Raw genomic sequence first — 21,890 nt, 5'->3', positions numbered from 1 at the left:
TTGAGGAAAAAAAAATAGCAAGTTTTGAACTCTTCGCAGAAAAAAAAAAGTGGGGTACATGTTTGCTGTGCAAATGATGAAACCGCATTTACAATTACTTTGTTCGTTTCATGTGCATTTCTTAAAACATTAAAAATATTATTCACACATTTCTACTCTCCACTAACTTTATATAGACTTCTTCTTTTCTTGGAACAACCCGAACCTGTCCTGTTATACACTCCTATCCATCCAGCGCAGAAGGGGCGACTGCTTGGTCTCATGTACCTGGATTTATGGAGGGGTTCATGGAAAGTGACTCCTGGTATATGTGACGCTCACAGACCGGTCTGATGTTCATGCTTCATGTCCTTACAGAGTCCTCTCCTGGAATCGCTGAAGTTAAGTTTGAGTCAAAGCCCCCCGCTGAACGTCACATGATTGTTTCATGGGAGCAGGTGTGTATCGTCACTCTTATTATTATTTAGGGGGGTAACATGGGGATAGTACAGGAGGGGCCAACTCCAGTCATAAAGAGCCACCGGCAAGTCAGGTTTTCGGGATATCCCTGCATCAGCATAGGTGGCTCAGTCAAGGACTGCACCACCTGTGGCGAAGCAGGGATATCCTGAAAACCTGTCCTGTTGGTGGCTTTTGAGGACTGGAGTTGGCCACTTCTGGAATAGTAACACACGTTAACACTGTTCTAAAAAGGCTCACGTGGAGAGAGAATACACGTAGAAGAAGAATACATGTTCCGCATTATTTTAGACCTTGTTTGAATGGGGGAAGATATACACCTGCTACATAACCGACATTCTTTGGGAACTTGAAGCGGCTGCCGACAGAAAGTACCTGAGAAGGTAAAATAATTCACTTATGGAGGCATTTGAGGTCACATTTCCACTGACTCGAAAGCAAGGAGCTGCCCGGCTGGAGACATTGCGGTGGGCTTTCCGTATGGTTCAGCATTAGGCCCTTAATATAGTGGGCGTGCTTGCTGCACAGTGCATGCGCGCAGCACTTATAATTGGCAGTGGTTAGCCAGCCATTCTATGCTAGGGCCGCGCGCGCGCATGGCAGTGAACGTGGAGCCGGCCGATCGGGGGAAAGACTGTGAAAAGTATGTTTTCGTGCCGCTACTGCTCAGTCTGGTGTGTGTGTGTGTGTGTGTGTGTGTGTGTTGCTTTCTGTAGGATTTGTTTGCCTTGGTAAACTTGTGGCTGTTTTTAATGGGTTTTGGTGCTTTCACTAGATAACCCTCATATGTTGGATTATGTCAAAATCATTTTCGGCACCTTCCTTCTGCGCTTTTCCCTGCATGAGCTGACAACCAAAATGAATGATGGGCTTTGAAAAGATGACAGAAAAGACACCAGGGAAGATCCAATAATATCAGCAAAACTATGCGCAGGTATCCCACCGAATTAACCCTTTTCGGGATGGGTTAGTGATGAATCCCTCCCTGAATCCTACCAAGCCGGTCGCTCACAGCAGCACGGACAGTACACACAAAAAGTGTGCGTCACGTGCACGAGCGTTCGAACAGGCGCACGCCCACTATATTACTGGCCTAAGTAGGCATTGCTATGAGGAACTGCCTTGTGGAAGACACTCAGTGGGAATTGCATCATTTTCATTGTTCCTGCACTTAAACGTCAATTACATCATCGGTGCTAAAGTGTAAGGCGTTTGATTTTGGCGGAGCCTGATGCTGGGATATTGGAGGCCCGCTAGTTATTAGTGGAGGCTGATGTTGTGTTATTGGGGTCCTGTTCGTTACTAGTGAAGGCTGATGTTGTGTTATTGGGGGTCCTACTAGTTATTGGGGGGTGCTGATGATAATGATATATCTTGTCCTCCTGATCATACTCACATTGTGGGTATGACTCTAAGGTGGCATATGATTGACGTTAAAATAGATATTGCCAATGCTTTAACTTCCAGTGAAATAAATCCTAGAGACTTGATGAGAATGTCAAACCTTTGCTGCTGTTCTACATTGGAATTCTCCCAATAATGAACATGGAAGTCTTTTTGTTTTAGTTTCTAAAAGGGGTTGAAACTCCCTGCCTCTTATGCTTGTCCTTTTGTCATTTTGTTCCCCATAATACAAATATATATTGTTAGCAAGGCAGGACAGGTATTCTCTGTAAGACTAGTGAATAATGTCATATTGGCTACCGTGAAAATAAATCTTAAAATGAGGATGCATACACTGTCTGACACTGCAGTGCTATGGATAAAGATGTGGCTTTTAACATTAAAGCAGCAATTATTTGTATATTTTAACCAACGGTACCTGGACCACAGGGTCCCTCAGAGCTGATCCAAGGATCTCCAACCTCTGCGGACCCTTTTCGTTGCAAAAATATTTTGTATGGGTTTTTTTGTGTCCGCTTTGACGCAACAAAATTACAAATATGACCGCTGGGTCACAAATAATGTCACAAATTTCTGTTGGACGCCAGGGGAATCCTGCTGCCATTTTGCACGACACTCAGGAACAGTGGGGTTCCTGGTTCAGGTAAACGAAATAAAAAAAACATACAGAACCGAGGTCCGGCAGCACCAGGAGTGATCACATGACCGCGCCAAGCCCTCGGATGTCGGAAAAGGAAGAGGAGGGGGGGTTCACCGCCGTTTCAACCGGGTCAACCTGATCACTCGCTGTAAAACGTGTAAGTGCCCATGACCTCCCTGTTATAAGGACTGCTGGCGTGCCTGGGCCCTCTCTGTACCGGGGGCGTCACAAGGGAACAGGAAGAGTTCAAGCAGCGAACTCCCTACTCTTGTACGTTTACAATAAGCGAGCCTCTTGAAGCATGCGTTTTACAGCATCACTCTCCTGCAGTACAGATTGTGCTTTGATCTGTTTGAGAAGTATAAGGAGGGGTTAGGGAGGAGTTACTTCAAAGACCCACTTATAATGGGATCATTCTTTCCTTGCGTTCAAGAGAAACAGGCACAGTTTGTGCTGGTGTAGGGCTGTCGGATTAAGAAAGGCATGTCGGATATATGACACTTATACTGTTGTCCAGGGCAAATATTGTATAACTGTCGGGGTCAGATTTTCTCCAGCCAATAGATATCCGTTACGTCGCCTACAGATGAGATATTGCAGGTATTGGAGACTATACGGCCATCTTTGCCTTTTTTTTAAAATAAAAAAACAGCAAAAATTAGAAACAATGTCATTTTTTCCCATCGCCCCTCCTATACCAGTACAAATGGGGACTAAGCCCCACCCAGTTGGGGGTAGGACAAACTTTCAATGAATCAGGCTCCACTGGCCCCTACAAGGCTCCCTGCTCTACTCCTCACAGCAGTTCTTTTTATCCTAAGAATCAAGGGGGTAGGTTGTCACCCCACTGTTGTTGTTGTTGTTGTTGTTGTTGTTATGCTGATACATCTGGGTACAGGGAGCCCCAGGCTTTCTTTATTCCCTGGCAAAGGAGAAGATTTGTCTGAAATCTCCAAATGCCACAAAATGCTTGTTCAGCTAGTGGGATATAAGCAGGTGTGGGCTTACCTGTGGTCCTAGCCAGTGTCCTGAAAGTATGCCCCATGCATTGTAGTATTCAGAGGCAGCTATACCCTCCTGCTTACCAGAGAAAGATCTCACTGCAGTCTGCTGCAGTCATTTGATGCTACTCCAGTACGGAGTGGAGGGACCACGGGTATGGAAACAGACTGGGCTGGTGCCGCCTTTTGATCTGCCAGATCTTCTGTGGGGACTGGGAGCCCTCATGCTACTAAATGTAAGCAGGATTTGTATGATTCCTGTATGACGGTATGTGTGCTTCAGAAGCAGGTAAGATACCTTCTTGACTCAGACACCTTCTGTTGCATGAGACTCTCCTGTTCCGGCTAATTGACAATTATCTTTAAGTGATTATTGTGCCTCTGCCCTGCAAGTGAGCTAGGCTGTGAAACCAGCATTATTCTGATACCTATTAAGTGCTTTTGGGCTCTGCGGCCTACTCGCAGCTTGGGCATTCGAATGTTCACAGAGCCTGTTCGCTCTATTTACTTTTTAGAGACATTTTCTCTGATATTGGACTTAAGTTTCTTGATCGTTTTTTTTACTCCCACCCTGAGGAGGGGATTGCTTGGATATATCCCCATTCATTTCTACTGATATAAAATGAACATGGGAGACAGGGGGAATTCTGCTTACTGCTTTACGATAATTCCATTTCTCCTAGTCCCTCCATGGCTGTGCACGGTCCCTTCCGCGAGGAATCGTTTTGTCGTTTGTCTGTTATTATGCAGTCTTCTGTTATTTTAATTTTTTCTATTGTTCGACTAGACCAGGGGTCTGCAACCTTTCAAGGAAGAAGAACCATTTTATTAAAAACAATTCTTTGTCCAAAATATTCCGGGAGCCGCGACACATGCATGAATATTACACCCCCACAAACACATACACGTACTGTACACACACTAATAGGTATATACTGAATAAGCATTAACGTACGATAAACTTACTTCAATCAGAATTAGAGAAAGGAAAAATATATGTGGGGGAATAAAATGCACCCCTAAAGGGTTCCCTGCAATGTTCTGGGCATTTGAAAATAGTATCAAATACAGACTAATTTGCAATGCATCCAATCACAGAGTAGCTATTAGAGAGGGTTGGGGGTTCCTCAGAATTTTACATGGGGTTCCTTAACCAAAAAAAATGTTGGAAACCTTTGCGCTAAACAGTAAGAAAACTACTAGCATTATAGGAGTTAAACTCATATAGGCTTCTAAGGGGGAATGTCTGCTTTAACTGGGGAATTCACTGACATACCAAAAGATGGCACTGCTAATTCACTGTGGGAAGTGTAGTCTTCCAGTCAAAGTCAGAAAGGCTCCAAAGCACTTTTGACCGTATTCAATAGAGGGTGCTGGTCCAAAAAGAACATTTCAAATGTTTATTCTGCTGAGATGCAGATGAGAATTTATCACAAAATTAAATATCCAGCGTTCAACGAGCTCCAAAGACCGTTTTTCGCTATCCTATTGCATCAGTGACCTCAAAATTGCTTTCGGCATTTCACATAGGCAAGAAGACCAGAGAAGCATCTGAATGGCTAATTAAATAGTCAAAAAGACCCAAGAAGCCGTTAAAATATTTGGCAATCATTATTAATGTGACGAAAGGGGCAGCAGGACGGTTAAAGTAAAGGTGAAGCCCGGTCCTGCTGTCCCTTTCATCAGGGTCACTGCCTGTGACCCAAGGGTTATTGTAAGGCACAGGGATTGCCATGGGATGTGTTTCCCAAACCCATTTAAAAATGTAACTCTTTATTGTATTTGAAAGTAGTAGTATTGTGTTGCATAGTGCTTTTACATATGTGTGGCTGTAGTACCACCTTGCTCCACATAGGGGCCAACCATGCCCCCACCTGCTGGACAATTGATTTTCCCTAGGCTGTGGGCGTCCATGAAAGGGACGGTGGGCGTCCATTTCTGGACTGTTTTCCAGGAGTTGGGAGGATCCGGAACAAAGGGCAGGGCCCAGGGAAGGTTGGGTACAAAGTACCGCCACGGGTTTTGCACATGAACCGAAAGCGCACCTTTTTTTCTTCGCCACCAAAATTGCGCCATCTAATCTGCCTTCGTGGAACAATCCGTAACTCCCGCTTGATCTGACGTCATGATCGGCCAAGGCCAGACCTGTAGCCATGCGCCCATCACTTGTGATTGACCCGTTTATCCTTCCCGCGGTCTGCGCGTGTGGGAAACACTCCCAGGCAGACCTAGTCTGAGTCCTAGTGTGGCATGAGGAGCAAAGGGTAGTGAAAGAGTGACTGGGAAGCGTATCTGCAACACCTCCTATACACATATAGAGAGGTGCCACAAGGGTCGACTGGTTTCTCCACTTTTGAGCTTCTGTACGGATGTCGGGAATGTGGGCCGCTTGACCTATTGTGGGAAGGGCAGACCTCCATGACTGAAGTTAGCTGATCTCATGGGGTTGGCACAAGCTAACCTTATAGTTGCTCAGACCAGGCAAAAGCATTGATATGACCAGAATGCCCGGTTTAGAAAATGCATCCCAGGCAGCAGGTGCTTGTTCTGAAGTCCATGCACCAGAACAAGATCATGGCTGCCTGGGTCGGCCATACACGGTTATCCGGCAGACGAATTATGCAAATTACGTGGTAGGCCTCGACTTGGACCAGATTAGGTGGCAGACCTACCATATATGCCTTTAGCATGTTTATATCGCGAATGAGCAGGAGGTGATGACAGTATGTAGCCACCACTGGGAGATCCAATGAGCGAAGCTCTGCCCGATCACCTTGGGGAAGCACATCAGAAATGCTCCATGGATCAAGTGGGGATCGGAACACGATTCGCTGTACCCCAACGGGAACAGGCGAGAGAATTGCTAGGGAGGTGCCAGGGCTTGTTCACGCACACAGTACAATGAATCTGTGCCGAGGGTACTAGCAGATCCCGTTGACCTTAAAGGCACAGGAGATGTCGGCCTTCACCTCGAGCATCTGTATTTCTATATTGCCTTTCGAGGTGTAGAACGCGTTGGCTACCTTCCAGCGCCTGCTCAAGTGGAAGGGATGCATGGGTATGCCCGGGCCTAGTTAGAGGATTTAGTGGACCTCGGCAACACCTGGGAAGAGCACCTGGGACATGCAGCGGTGGTCCTGGACCGACTTAACCCTGAAAACCACCAAATGTCAGCGCCGCATGGCCAAGGTCCTTTACTCTGGGCACCAGGTGGGTGGGGGACAGCTCAAGCCGGCAAAAGTAGAAGCCATAGTCCAGTGGCCCACCCCCCAATCGAAAAAGCAGGTACTAGATTTGTCAGGGACGGTGGGGTATTACCGAAGTGTTGTATCCAGTGTCCTTGCCAAGCCCCTGACGGACGACACGGATACAAGTCCCCAGCACTGTAACCTAGTTTCCCGAGTGTGAGAGTGCCTTCCAGGCCTTAGAGTGCCCTAGCCAGCACTGCCATTCTAGCAGCTCCCAATTACAGCAAACAGTCCTTGGTACAGGCGGTGGGGGAAAAACGTGGGGAATAACAACCAAAGGGGGGAAAGAAAAAGCAGTAGACCAAAAAAATGTCTTTGACTTATTTTTTTATTTTTTGAGTGCTGGGAACCATCATATCTACTTATTTATTATTATATAGTGCTGATGTAGAACCTATTTCTTATTCCTTTTGCAGACATTATAAGGCCCTACCCCAGGCAGCTTACTATCTTATTTTGGTGCCTAATTGTGATCTGGGTCCATCTGAATTAAAGACAGTGTTCCTCCCACTAAGCTAGTCATTAGTTAATGGTTATTAACTTTCCTATAACTGGCTTATGTTATATTTATTGGGTGGGATTGAACACATTTGTTTAGTTAACTATAGGTTTAGAGAAGCCAGTATCGTGGGCAGCATATTCTGACTTTATATACATAGAGTTGTAGATAAAAAGGTATTTGTGGAATTTCACCCTGGCGTCTCTGTGTCCATTCTTTAGCCTTTCTTTATAAGGCCCGGCCATAAAACCTGTGTTTATTTCCCTTTCATAAGTCTAGTCCTAGATGAACCTCTCAGGATATGTATTTATAACTCAGGTTAGTTTAAAACACTCGTCATAAATCTTCTTGAATAGAATGCTAGACTCTGGTGTTGACTTATTAACTCTTTACATCCTGTAACAAGTGTGGTTTATTGCAGAAGAACACCTGCACGTTGCCAGAAGATTTGAAGAACTTTTACCTGATGACAGATGGCTTCCAGATGACCTGGAATGTGAAGCTGGATGGTGAGTTGGGTTGGGCACACTTTGGACAAACTGCGTTCCATTCAGCAGAACAGAGTTTCAGTTACAAAAGTGTCCCCTGATAAACAGAAGATTAAATGAAACGAGAGCATAGACCACTCACCAGCAATTATAATAGTATGCTAACTATATACAATAGTTAGATGTGATAACTATATACAAATATATTCAGGGACAATACAAGGAGCTTTCAAAAGAACTATTCATCCCACGGGCAGTACAAAGGACTCGGGGCCATCCCTTAAGGTTGGAGGAAAGGAAATTTCACCAGCAACAAAGGAAAGGGTTCTTTACAGTAAGGGCAGTTAAAATGTGGAATTCATTACCCATGGAGACTGTGATGGCAGATACAATAGATTTGTTCAAAAAAAGGTTGGACATCTTTTTAGATGGGAAAGGTATACAGGGATATACCAAATAAGTATACATGGGAAGGATGTTGATCCAGGGATTAATCCGATTGCTAATTCTTGGAGTCCGGAAGGAATTAATTTTTCCCCTTAATGGTTTTTTTTGTTTGCCTTCCTCTGGATCAATAAGTATAGATATAGGATAAAGTATCTGTTGTCTAAATTTAGCATAGGTTGAACTTGATGGACGGAAGTCTTTTTTCAACCTCATCTACTATGTAACTATGTAACTATGCTTTGGTGATGGTGCCCATACGCGCTTTGGAGAGCGCCTACAAGGGTGCTACCTACGCAAAGATAACGGAAATGCTAGCAAAGTGAGGGGAGGTTGATGAGACCTTCTCAGAAGACTTGCGTTGTTGGTGCACACCTGGGCTTGTTAGAACTTCACGTTTATTAGATATAGTTAAAATACTGCAAATTATATTAAAAATATATTGTAGTAATACACACGTGCAAAAATAAGGTCGATTTTCATTTTTTTGTTCACATTCTACTTTGGATTTGGTTTTGTCCATTTTAGAGGCTGCAACGTTCTTATCGGATTCATAAACTTGATGGCTGATTTGTACCGGTAGTATTGGTTCTTTTTGTTTTTACTGAAACATCATCATTGTTTCTATTTTCACACTCACTCCTTGGCACATCTACATTATTCATTGTTTACATTTCTATCTGGATTTAGCGGCGTTACTTTTTCTTTTTGTTTATATACTGTACACATACACATTATTAAGGCACCAATTGTGCACACAGGTTTTGACAGGACATAATACAGGGCAGACAAATACAAATAGGGATAAGTGCCTCGTAGAAGGTAACATAATACAGAAGCTAACATTTGGTTGTATGAAGAGTAGTGAGCACCAATACTGTGTTAATATGAGCGGTTTCTTCATCTTTAGCTACATTCAAAACCTGTCCTGGATAGATATCTTTGGGTGACCAAGAGATTACCCAGCAGCTGATACACACGTTTTTTAATAATATGAACCCAGATTCATATAGTGTAGGACAGTTAAGGTATCTTGTGACTGATCTGGCTGTTATAAACCAATCGACCTTGAGTCTTTTGAATTACAGTATGTCAGCAGAATCATTCATTGACTTAACAGCCTTATTAGTGCATCCATAGTGAAGGTTTAATCGAGACTTCCATTATAACCCCATCTTTTTTCATTTGCTCATAACTCTCAACAATTCACCCAATCCATCTGAAATTGTGGATTTCAGGTCGGACTGGAAAGGTGACCCCTTTTTGGGGGGGGGGGGAAGGTTTGAGCACAATCCGTTCAGTTGTTTGAATTACAGGGGAGACAAAAATAGGGGTGTTAAAAGTTTGTAGCCAATAGTTTAATATGGGAACTTTTGTCCTCCTGTAACTTAGGGGATGGATCCAGTCTCAGCCAGGTCTGGATGTTCTTGTATGATGCTTGACTCGCTGCCCTTTAGCTCACCATGCCATTAATCCATCCCCACAGTAGGGAAAAGCAAAGGAAAAAATGGGTGCGCCAATGAACCAGCTCCAATAATAAAACAGAGAAAGTGTCAAATGGGTAAGGAGGGGATGTACTGAGTAATGTGAAACAAAGTCCCCAACGAGATGTAGATAAATATACGCACACGATTGTGTGCTAAAGAATACACAATATTCCAGGAGTTGATAAATATTATTCAATGATTGTGTGCTATATGCAATGGATAGTACTATCTCCACGGGTGGATAAATGGTAAATGAGAGAACTGAATGAGGATAAAACATGAAATAAAATCTCACCTGATTGGATAATAATGAGGTGGATAGCTCAACCAACAATGGTAAAAGCCTAAGCAATGGCAGTAATAAATGATTAAACCACAATGTAGTCTATTATATGAACCAATGAGCAGCTACAATGTGGGTCTCAAACAAGCGCTAGGTGTATAGAGCACTTGATGAAAAGTCTCTGTGTAGGTAATCAAATGTCCAATCTGTTGAAATAGGTGCAGCATCTCACATCAGGATAACCAATCCTTCACAAAACCAAAACCTCAAAGAGAAAAGGGAGTAGGACCTTCTCTACGTGGGCTTGGGGTGGGAGACGATTGTGAGTTCAGCACCTGAAATCAGTGGAAAGCTCCATTGATGTTTTTGGGTTTACGTTTTCCAGTTTTGGTGGCTACTCGGCACTCGCCCTCTGTAGTGGTTTTTTATCATGCGTCATGTAACAGAAAAACAATATATTTTACTCCACAATGTTAAGTCATGTTCTTTAGAATGAAAGAGGTGTAAAGAATACTACTTTGCCTTAAAAGTATTGCAACCAAGTATCTATGTACAGAGAGGTGTGTCGTTAACCTACGTAATGAATAAATAATTATCTTGCTGGTATTTGCAGATAATCCAATGCAGGTGGGCTCTATGGTCATCAACGGCATCTCAAATCTGTGTCGCCTGGGAGGGTCCTCTGTTTACACCCTGCCTAATGCCCCAACACTCGCTGACCTGGATGACGACACAGATGAGGAAGGTACAGAAACTAAAAACCTGGAAACAGATGGCAGATTTGGCCCATTTGATCTACATTATTTTTCCCTCTCAGAAGTTTATTGTGCAGATTTACTAGAACCCACGGTGCTATAATATCAGGAGTTCACAGATTCAGCTGTACACCAACCTATAAGACCTGAAATCTCCTCTTCGGAATGTTCAAAAGGAAGAGACTAGTTTGTTACATCTACAGTATGAAGGCTACTCATGGCCGTCCAGCAATTAAAGTGCATCAAAAAGTAACAATGGGCCTAAAGGTGTGTTTGTGCGCCAGGTGTCTTATGACATAGCATCACTTGCTTAACATGGGCCATATGTATACTTGGAAAGCTTGCTGCACTAATTAAAATGTGATAATTTTTATTAGTACATTGTACAACTATTTTAACTAATATGTAGGTTACGAAAGAGGCATTTTTTTTAAAAAAAGGGCTCATTCCCAGTTCTGTTCTAATAAATCTTTCTGTAACTGAAAGAGCTGCATCCCATTGTGTAAAAGCTATGCTCATGTGTATTTAGGGACAAGGTAATCTAGTCACTGCTGTAGTCCAGTCATATAGCCCAGTAGTCATGATAATCTAGTCATGTAGTCCAGTCCAGAAGACGTTTTTAGGAAGCTTCATCTCCCTTCAATATTTCTGACTTGATAAGGGGCAGGGGTGGGGGGGGGAGGGAAGGTTAGTATCCAGAGGTTTGTTAGCAGGCAGAAGCTTTATAGGGGTCCATATTAATATGGATAAGAAGTAAAGAGTGACTCGCTATGAGTGTGCATTCGCATGTCATTACCCAGAATCCCTGGCTGCAATGGAAGCATTGTTTGCTAAGCGATAATGGGTATACAGGGTTGCAGATCTGTCTGAGACATGCAAATGTAACAGCAAGTGGTATTTTTATTTACTTAACATACTTTAAAACTTACTCCATTAAAAAAGGATTACAAAAAACAGATACAATATTGATGCTCACATATAGATAAACCAGTCTACCAAAGTCTCCACCCCTTGTGCTGGGAAAAACAATGTTCCACAAATTAATGACCCTTTCCGTGTAGATGTAGTTGATCCTCATATTCATTCATCCTCGCTCCTCCAGCCTCCGAATATGCTGGAGGTACAAAGAATCGGTGCCACAAAGAGATGACTCTATAATATTGTAATATACCGTATTATCCCACATATAGCACGGCCTGGCACATAATAGGACTATAATGTTTTGGAGGTGCTCTACATGAGAAATAAAAGGTGTTAGGCTGCGCATATAATACGAGTATACTGTAGTTTTCGGAAGGACATTTTTAGGAAAAAGACATAGCACAATATTCGGGCCAGTACATTGCGCTTTCCCAAGTATTCCTATTTCTTTGAAAAATGCTTCTGTTCTGGACCACATTGTTACCCCTAATTTACTTTAAACGTATTTGTCATATTTTTCTTCTTTCTTTCTTCAGATGTAGTGGTCAGTTACTGCGGACTGACAGTCTGCAATCTGTGGCAGTCTGCGACATCCAAACTCAGTACATTTTGCGGCCTGGGAGGTTAAAGCAGAGTTCATCGTCCCGGGCCAGACAGTCTGCAGTAGCTGCACAGAAGAGTCCTTGAGAGAAGAAGTGTCTCTCTGAGCACCTCTGACAGCGATCCAATGTTTTATTATTTTTATATACTGGATTGAAGCAAGGGATCTCCGGAGGTGAACCCCATTCATTTCAATTCCGGGGACCCCTGCTTCCGGACATATAGACCTCTGTTTGGGGTGCCGGAAGCTGGCCTAGCTGGGATTTAAAACTCCCACGCCACGTGGCCCAGCTGGAGCGGCTACAGGCACCCTCTACGGGTGTCTATATCTCCGGAAGCAGGGGTCCCCGGAGTTGAAATGATTGGGGTTCACCTCAGGAGACCCCCTGCTTCAATACAGTAAATAAAAATAAAATACAATTGGTTCGCTGTGACGCCTACTCAGGGAGACACCAAGAGAGACAGCTTCTCTCTGGGACTCCTCCGCACTGATATTACAGACGTGTGGCCGTACCCGGTAGGATTAACTCAGTAGTGGTCCCATTCAGAAGCAGGGACACCCGCTGAGTTAATCATCCCGGGCAGCTTACTGCTTCCTTGGACACGGCTCTGGTGCGGAAACCTCACGTGCCCACGGAGCCAGTAACTGTCGCTTCATCTGTACCACGGTGTAGACATTGTTACTTTTTTGTGCACTTTAATTGCCGACTTGGACATGATTCTGCATCCCTACTCTGCGGTAAATGAAAGCCCCTCCACCATGAAAAGAACATTCCGCATTGCGTAAGGACACATCGGTGGTTCTCAGTATATGGTAATGGTTATATAAGAGGTACATCACCCCTCCCATTTTTTTTTTGTGAGCAGCAGATCACTGACCTATTTTTCCACACTGCTGCCCCACTGCTAAGGTGATAGGACATGCACCCTACAAGGGAGCCAAATAACATCTCAGGAGACCACCCCCTGGTGTCATGGAACTTCGTGCACACAGCTTGGGACATCACTGACCCAGCCCTTTTAGCAGAACCACACGCCAAACCTCCCTGCAGATCCTGACTTGGTCAGGAACACACTTGATCCGGAACGCACTATATTATGTGACACGGGACATTTCAGAGACGCTGTATAAAATCGCGCAGTGCACCACTGCTCGTCTTGTTGTTGCTTGGTAACGAGTGTAATAAAGTCTGCTGCATCTATATGCTGTAATTATATATACCGGGGCACAACAAAACTGAATGGGATGGAGCGCAGAATAGATTAGGACTAGCTGGGAAAGACCATTTGTACCCCGATCTCCTTCAGTATTTCTGTATGTGGTGGCGGTGGTGGTAAGCTTGCACCACTGGGCTGTTGTAGTTTGCAATCTGTTCTCTGTTATTGTAAAACCCCATTCTTAACCCATTTAAAACCTTCACTGCTGAACAGTTTGTTCCCAGCCCCTCTGGTATGCAAAGGGTCAGAATGATTTTTATTCATAATGTTTTCTTATTACACACACTGCAGTTTTTATACTGTTTTGATGGTAAAAATAGGTTGACTGTATACTGTGCCGTCTTTTCATTTTTTTTTCTCAGTTGCTGGGACTTTAATCTAGGGATAGAGACATAGGGCAATATTTGCTAAACAGTGCTACTCCATAAGACCCCTTCCGTCACCGCTTGGTAAATATAGCTCTTAAGCTGTAAGGTGTCTTTCGGCACCAGAAGATGTCTTATGAAGTGACACTACTTAGTAAATATGGCCCATAATCTGTAAATACCGAAGGTCCTGTTGAAGCAGCAGGGATCTTTCTCTCCTGTCCGTGCAATTGGGGGGGCTGCCCAGGCCACGTGATTACTATGCAAGCGTTCAAATGGGCGGTTGTGTCGGAAGGTTAAAAAGAAAAGGCGTGTAAAAGCACAATCAGAGGCTGGAGAGGGATCTTAGCTGTGTATATATTTTTCTACCTTTTTTTTGGACAGCTGAAGCAAAAATCTGTTTTCTACCTTGAATGTCTTGTTAGGAATTGAAGGCCCCTCGGTGAAACCTCACTTTGACTCTCGGAACGTGATCTTTGAACTGGACCCATGCAACGGGAATGGGAAAGTGTGTCTAGTTTATAAGACCTCCAAACCAGGTAAAGGGGGGGGGGGAAAGGAAAAAGAATAATACTATTCTTTTCTTCTATAGAAGTGGCAGAGTCCAGCACCGCACATAGAGTTTTATAGGCACTATAAGACCCTGGCACAGAAAGCTTGCAATCAAAATCCGAAGCTTTGAAAAATAATCCATCTATAATATTTGTGTAATTTCCATGTGGTGCAAGTGTCTAATATTTGGTACATTTACAAATATTTCTTACCACGTTATTGGCGTGTGTCCACTTTACTTCAAATAGAACAGTTCCAAAATGCGGGGAAGCCGTTTCAGGAGAGGAGACTCCTGCTTGTGCAGCCAACTCAACATAGACCAGTGATTTTCAACCAGGGTTCCCAGGAACCCTCTGGTTCCCCGGGCATCACTAAAGGGTTCCCTGCAATGTTCTGGTCATTTGGAGACTGTATCAAATCGAGAAGATTTTACAATGCATCTGATCACAGAGTTGCTATTAGAGAGGGTTGGGGTTCCTCAGAATTTCACTTGGGATTCCTTAACCATAAAAAGGTTGGAAAACACTGACATAGACAACAAATTCCTCAAAATGCCGTTCTCCTCTAAGGCAGAGGTACAAAGTAGAGCTCTATTTACAAGCTCATAAAGCAATTCTTAAATTATTGTAACATTTGGGACCTGAAGCGTTGTTTCTCCCTTGTTGTTGGCTGTTGCAATAAATGAGAATTGCATTGTGAATTTGTGAGTAGAGATCTACTTTGTACCTCTGTCCTAGAGGAGGCCCGCATTGTGAAGAATTTCACTTTACTTCAAATTAAATATATGTTCTGAAGTAGGAACGTTTAGTGATCTCATCTGCTACTGAAGGTTACAATGAGGAACGTTGGTGAACGTTCCTAGCTCTACATCACTTGGCGATTCTCCATGTCCCGTTCACTGATATTGTAATGTGTTTTGTTCAATCCCAGGAGTGGCAACACTTGATGCCGAAATCTGGTTCCTGGATCGCGCACTGTTCTGGCATTTCCTCACCCCCACCTTCACCTCCTACTACCGACTCCTGATCTGCCACCTGGGACTCCCGCAATGGCACTACGCCTTCACCAGCTATGGGCTCAGCCCTCAGGCGAAGGTGGGAAACCTAAAACCAGTCCTATGTTTAGAGTAAAACTGCAGTACTGTGACGGCCAAAGCCACTAGTTCTAATGTACAGTGTGCGCCGTGCATGAAATGGCTCGGGCGGGGGAAAGGTTAGTACAAAAATATATCAAATACCGGCCATAAAATGTGAAAGTGTGCCTTATCTTTATGGTGCTCACAAATTAATCCGTGTGGTCAAGAGAAGAAGAAATTATATTTGTATGGAGCAGTCAGGAGTCACTAATAGTTTTAGAAAACATCAACATTTCTTCAGGCCATATACAGTGTAAATAAGAAAAAAGGGTAATGGATGGCCATTACAAACACATAATTATAATACCGCCTGCCATATAATCCCTGAGTTCACATATAGTATATACAAGATAATACGGGCTCCCTTTCCTATTGTTACACTCATTCCTGAAGCACTTTTTCCCACTATGTTATATTATTATGTCACATGTATTACTGCTGTGAAGTGCTTTGTACCTAGAAAGCGCTATATAAATAAAGATATACATACACACACACACTCTCACACCCACATATACTCACCCACATACCACCCAAGGCTTACAAAGGCAGGTATTCTGGCAATGTTTCTTATTTGCATACACAAATTGCAGTTGCTAAGACAGTAAACCAACATGTCAATATAAACAGGACCAGAATTCCTGTTGTGGTGCTTAAAAATAAACCTCACACTATTGCATTGCAGGTATATAGTGCTGGCAACAGAAGATGAAAAGTAATAATTGCTACTACAATTTAGCATTTCATGTGATCCAGTATAGTATGATCTTCTCTTCTATGTATCCTTCATGTTCCACTTCATCAAAATAAATACCATCAAATAATTCTAAGGATCCCATCAGGATATCAAGAGGAGTCAACATAAAATGCCTCTGGAATAATATCAAACATATCTTATAAGCTTCTGAGGATGGATAGGGTAAAAATGAGCAAAGTCCATCTTTAATCACACCCAGAACTTGGTAAAATAAAATTATGGCTTGACAATGTTATCTAATCACAAGATGTCACCGTTCAGGCACTGGATCCGGTCAGTAGAGGATAGTGATGGATATCGTCTTCGTAACAAACAGGGCAGCATGTAGTAGCATTCACACCTAGCCCAACACGCGTTTCGCATTACGAGTCTTCTTTCGGAGTGAGAGGTTAATACCCTTGGTTACAGAACTGCCTCCAATATGGTAATAAAAATGCAGACCCCTTTGGAACAAATGGTTTTATTGCAGTGGTTCCCCATCTCAAGTAAAATTCATTAGTTTCATTAGGGATTAGGCTGCCTACGTAAAGGAGATGCCATAAATCCTCCTGTTGGCGGCCTGACTTTCTGTATAGCATTGCCAATGTATGCAGCACTGTGCAAAGAATTTACACACACGTCAGGCCACTGCCTCAAAATCCAATGTAATCTGGGTTTTTTTATTTGGGTGTCTTGGGCACAGGGGTTGACATGCCCACGGTCACGTGTTCTGGTACTGGATTGCAAACAGACTACACACTTTATACTGTGCTATAAACACTAGGCCATTCTTTCTCCACTTTAAGGAGGACTGGTCATCTTGGAGCCTGTAGATTTGGGACTCTGTTTGTAATGCAGATAACTGCAGGAATTACTGTGATTGAGAGACAGTCCGCATTACTTGTCCACCGACTCCAAGTAGTTAAGAGAGTGGCAGCTTTGCTCTAACAGTGTCCATTCATTACGAAAGACATATTCACCTTGAAGTTTTGCAAACTAATAGTAATGATTCAATTCTTTATTTCATTACGTCTTCGAGGACATGTTGCATTGCCGTGTGCCACCAATGTTAGGCCAACTCTCTCCTAGTTCTGACCTACGTATATATGTTGCACTTTTTTCTTTCACTCTTGATTTTGTACAAATGCAGCGGCCGTTATTCGAACACTTCCCGCGTCATATACTTCGGAATACCCACGTCATGGTGCGTGATTTCTTCCAACCTTCCCGCCTTAAGACGCGAGCGCAGAAAATGGCATTTTAGTGTTAAACAGTGTTAAACATTAACACTGCAGCACAGCAGCACAGTACTGTACACATTACAATTCATTCATTTCTGCCACGGATACGAAACAGAATCCATGAAATTCAAACAAAGCAACCGCGATAAACACGGTGCCTGGGGCGATTGGCGGCGTTAATGCCGCGTGGAGTACAGCAGCGCACACGAAAACGGCTCCGTGATTTGTTCGAATAACGGCCGCTGCATCTGTATCTACTAGAAAGCCAGTTTGCTCATACGCATGTGCACTGTTGGTATATACATTATTATGTCATCTTATTACATGTTTGTTTTCTCATATAAGGACTATCAACTCACTGAGTTAGATACCCCTCAATGTCCTATGTCAGGGGTGGCCTCAAGGGCCACCAACAGGTCAGGCTTTCAGGATATCCCTGCTTCAGCACAGGGGGCCCAGATGAAGACAGCACAGCACAGTCTTTGAGCCACTAATTGAGTCCCCTGTGCTGAAGCAGGGATATCCGGAGTTGGCAACACCTGTCCTACGTTATGCCTGTAGCACTTTGCGCCCATGTTTAACAAATTCTGTATTTCACTTTGTAAAGTATCAACATTTTACAAGAAGAATAGTAATTCCCCCTTCTGTGCTATCCAACAAACAGAATGCATGATCACTACATTTTTATCTTCATGTAAGACGTTTTCAAGCGCGGAAAAGGTTCTGTATACATTTCCTCAACAAAGTAGGAATACGATTTTATTTACCAACTGATGCTACTCTGTGTCTACAGAAATCTCCCACTGAAAGAGCCCCTGACTCCGCACGATTGGCTCTTTACATTCAGAAGTCCAGCCGCTGAGAAACAAACACAGACTATAATGCCAACAAGATTAAGACTCACCCAATAGTCGTATCTTTGGTGGTGTGTTGGTATATATACTATATACCATATAGTAGATACCATATATATTATATAGTAACACACCACCAAAGATACATTTATTGGGTGAGTCTTAACCTAATACAGTATATACTGTATAGGGCATTTCAGTAACATTATACTGTATGTAGCATGTTCATTTTCATGGCTTATTTTTCTCCAAAGCATAAAATCACCTATTTACTATTGTAAGGTGTCTTCCAACACCGGAAGGGGACTTATGGCATAGCACCGCTTAGTACATTTGGGCCAATGTTGTTACTCTAGTCCAGGCCTGCACAACTTGTAAAGCGAGAAAGGCTGAACTGATCCAAGGAAAACCGATTCGGGCCACACGGGTAAAATCATCATCCTCATCATCATATCTTCCCTCAGCACCTCTCATCATCATCATCCTCATATCTCCTCCAGCACCCCTCATCAATCTCTCCCAGCACCCCTCATCATCCTCATATATCTGCCCCAGCACCCCTCATCATCCTCATATCTCCCCCAGAACTCATCTTCATATATATCCCCCTGCACCCCTCATCATCAATCTTTGCGAGACTCGCCCTCTATCTAACATCCCCATCTCTCACCCATACACAATACACCCCCTCCATGTAACACACAATACCCCCCTGCAGACCACACACATCCCACCCCCCTGCACCTCACCCCCCCTGCACCTCACCTCACTCTCCCCCCTGCATCTCACCTTCCCCCTACATCTCCCCCCTCTGCACCTCACCTCCCCCCCCTACCCCTCACATCACAACTCCCCTGCACCTCACATCACCCCCCTGCACCTCACCTCGCCCCCTTGCACATCACATCACTCCCCTGCACCTCACCTCACCCCCCTGCACTTCACATCTCCCCCCCCTGTACCTCACATCACCCCACTACACCTCACCACCACCCCGGTACCACCCCCCCTGCACCTCATCTTACTCTCATCACCCCCCTGCACCTCACCTTACTCTCCCCCTAAACCTCACATGACGGCGGCAGAGCTGGCAGGACTAGCACACTCGCAAGCAACGTGCACAGGAAGTGCCACACACATAGACCGTGCAGTCCTGAGAGCAGGCTCGAGGGGGAGAGAAGACTCGCGGGAGAGGAGGGGGAGATCGGGCTCCCAGGCGGGGGGGAGAGCAGGCTCGGGAGGGAGGAGGACAGGGGAAGCCGCCGCGAGCCGCACAATGAGTGCAGGCGGGACGCGTGTTGTGCAGGCCTGCTCTAGTCTATCCCCTAAAATACTCTTCAGCAGTGAAGAGTTAATGCTACGGAAGTGCTTTATTTACAGGAATCAGGGATATAGGAGAAGGAGCAGCTCAGTGAGTAAAGACACTGACTGGCACTCAGTTTGAAGCGGGGAAACCTGGTTCAATTCCCGGTGTCAGCTCCTTGTGACCTTGGGCAAGTCACTTTATCTTCCTGTGCCTCAGGCACTAAAAACAAACCATAGATTGTAAGCTCCACGGGGCAGGGACCTGTGCCTGCAAAATGTCTCTGTAAAGCGCTACGTAGAACTAGCAGCGCTATACAAGAACATGCTATTAATATATAGTTCTGCTTGTTAAAAACTGTGTAAAGTGTGTTTGTCTGTGTAAAGTCATTGGAAACCTGGAACGAAATAAAACTTATATTCCTTTAGTTCTTGCAGTAAATAATCCTGTTTTTGCACTTCTCGGTTACAAATGGATAACATTGGATTGCTTTGGGAAAAAACATACAACCTGTTGGATATATACAGTATCTGACGGCTCTTTCTTTTCGTTATGACAGCAATGGTTTAACATGTATAAACCCATCACCTTTAACACTGCTTTGCTGTCAGAAGAAGCCGAGTCCACGGTCAACAAATTGGATCCAAACAAGATTTTCAAGAGCAAGAACAAAACTCCCTTAACCAAGAAAAAATTGCCCACTCCGCCGGCAGGACCCCCGAAAGGACACCCAGCTTCGGCCAAAAGCACGTCTCATTCGGCAAACATCACGCGCAAATGAAACACGTCTATTCACTAAAGTGTGATGGTTATTACCACCTCTGAGTGTTTAAGATAAATATATATATATATATATATATATATATATATATTTATTTTCTCACTTTAGTGCTGATTTGTGCTAATGTGCACAGACATGTACATATTTATTTATACTTATATATAGCAAGGTGAGGGATGGCACTCATAGGTCTTGAATCAAGTCAACAACAAATTGTATTGTCACATATCGAAGTTTCTGTCCTTTAGGGCAGGGGTGCTCAACTCCAGTCTCAAGACCCCCCCAACAGGTCAGGCTTTTAGGATATCCCTGCTTCAGCATAGGTCTTTGAGTCACTTGTGCTGAAGCTGGGATATCCTTAAAACCTGACCTGTTGGGGGTCTGGAGGACTGGAGTTGAGCACCCCAGACTTAAGGGACCCCAACAAATCCCAATTGAAAGTACAGTATTAGGATTTTGTAACTGGAACATTTATTTATTTATAAAATATTTTACCAGGAAGTAATACATTGAGAGTTACCTCTCGTTTTCAAGTATGTCCTGGGCACAGAGTAAAACAAATAATACATGGTTACAAGTACAGTTACATAAATGAACAGGGTATACATTATATACAAGACATTGCATGCACAGTTAAAGAAAATATATATTTTGAGCGTATGAAACAGTTACAGACCAGATTAAAGTGTGAGACAGCCTTAGATTTGAAAGAACTTAAACTGGTGGTGGATGTGAGAGTCTCTGGAAGGTTGTTCCAGTTTTGGTGTGCACGGAAGGAGAAGGAGGAACGGCCGGATACTTTGTTGAGCCTTGGGACCATGAACAGTCTTTTGGAGTCTGATCTCAGGTGATAAGTGCTGCAAGTGGTAGGGGTGAGGAGTGTGTTCAGGTAGCTGGGTAGCTTGTCCATGGAGAATTTAAAGGCAAGACAGGAAAGGTGAACTTTGCGCCTAGACTCTAGTGTTGACCAATCTAGTTCATAGTTACATAGTAGATGAGGTTGAAAAAAGACATGCATCCATCAAGTGCAACCTATGCTAAATTTAGACGACAGATACTTTATCCTATATCCGCACTTACAGTACTTACAGATCCAGAGGAAGGCAAACAAAAAGCCCCCAGTGAAATATCATCCAATGCTGTCTTATAAGGGGAAAAATAAATTCCTTCCTGACTCCAAGAATTGGCAATCGGATTACTCCCTGGATAAACATCCTTCCCATGTTTACTTCTTTGGTATATCCCTGTATAAACTTCCCTTTCTAAAAAGAAGTCCAACCCTTTTTTTTAAGCTATCTATTGTATCTGCCATCACAGTCTCCATGGGTAATGAATTCCACATATTTATCTTGTATGTATCACTCTATCTCTGTCACTTTCTCTGACTCCCGATACTCTGATATTCAGTATGCTTTGAAGCTGCGTACCTGTACTACAGAGAATTGAAATCCCATTCATTTGAATGGAGCTGAATAT

General features: G+C 43.6%; 1 protein-coding gene across 6 annotated transcripts in view; it reads left to right on the top strand.

Annotated features, from left to right (window-relative positions):
- LOC142483671 (tubulin polyglutamylase complex subunit 2-like) overlaps window positions 1-21,890 on the top strand; it is a 30,796-nt gene that overhangs the window by 8,731 nt on the left and 175 nt on the right. For all 6 annotated transcript variants that reach the window (XM_075583759.1, XM_075583787.1, XM_075583841.1 and 3 more), the window contains exons 3-8: window positions 358-437; window positions 7,673-7,760; window positions 10,567-10,698; window positions 14,238-14,351; window positions 15,295-15,458; window positions 20,193-21,890. The exon at window positions 20,193-21,890 is cut by the window's right edge and continues 175 nt beyond it. In XM_075583759.1, coding sequence (XP_075439874.1) covers window positions 358-437; window positions 7,673-7,760; window positions 10,567-10,698; window positions 14,238-14,351; window positions 15,295-15,458; window positions 20,193-20,414 — 800 coding nt within the window. In that variant the 3' untranslated portion in view covers window positions 20,415-21,890. The remainder of the gene's footprint in view (window positions 1-357; window positions 438-7,672; window positions 7,761-10,566; window positions 10,699-14,237; window positions 14,352-15,294; window positions 15,459-20,192) is intronic.

Source organism: Ascaphus truei, chromosome 1 (assembly GCF_040206685.1).
Source record: "Ascaphus truei isolate aAscTru1 chromosome 1, aAscTru1.hap1, whole genome shotgun sequence".
In the NCBI taxonomy this organism is placed as follows: Eukaryota; Metazoa; Chordata; class Amphibia; order Anura; family Ascaphidae; genus Ascaphus; species Ascaphus truei.
The sequence above is the reverse complement of the archived record's forward strand: the minus strand, read 5'-3'. Positions and strand labels throughout refer to the sequence as shown.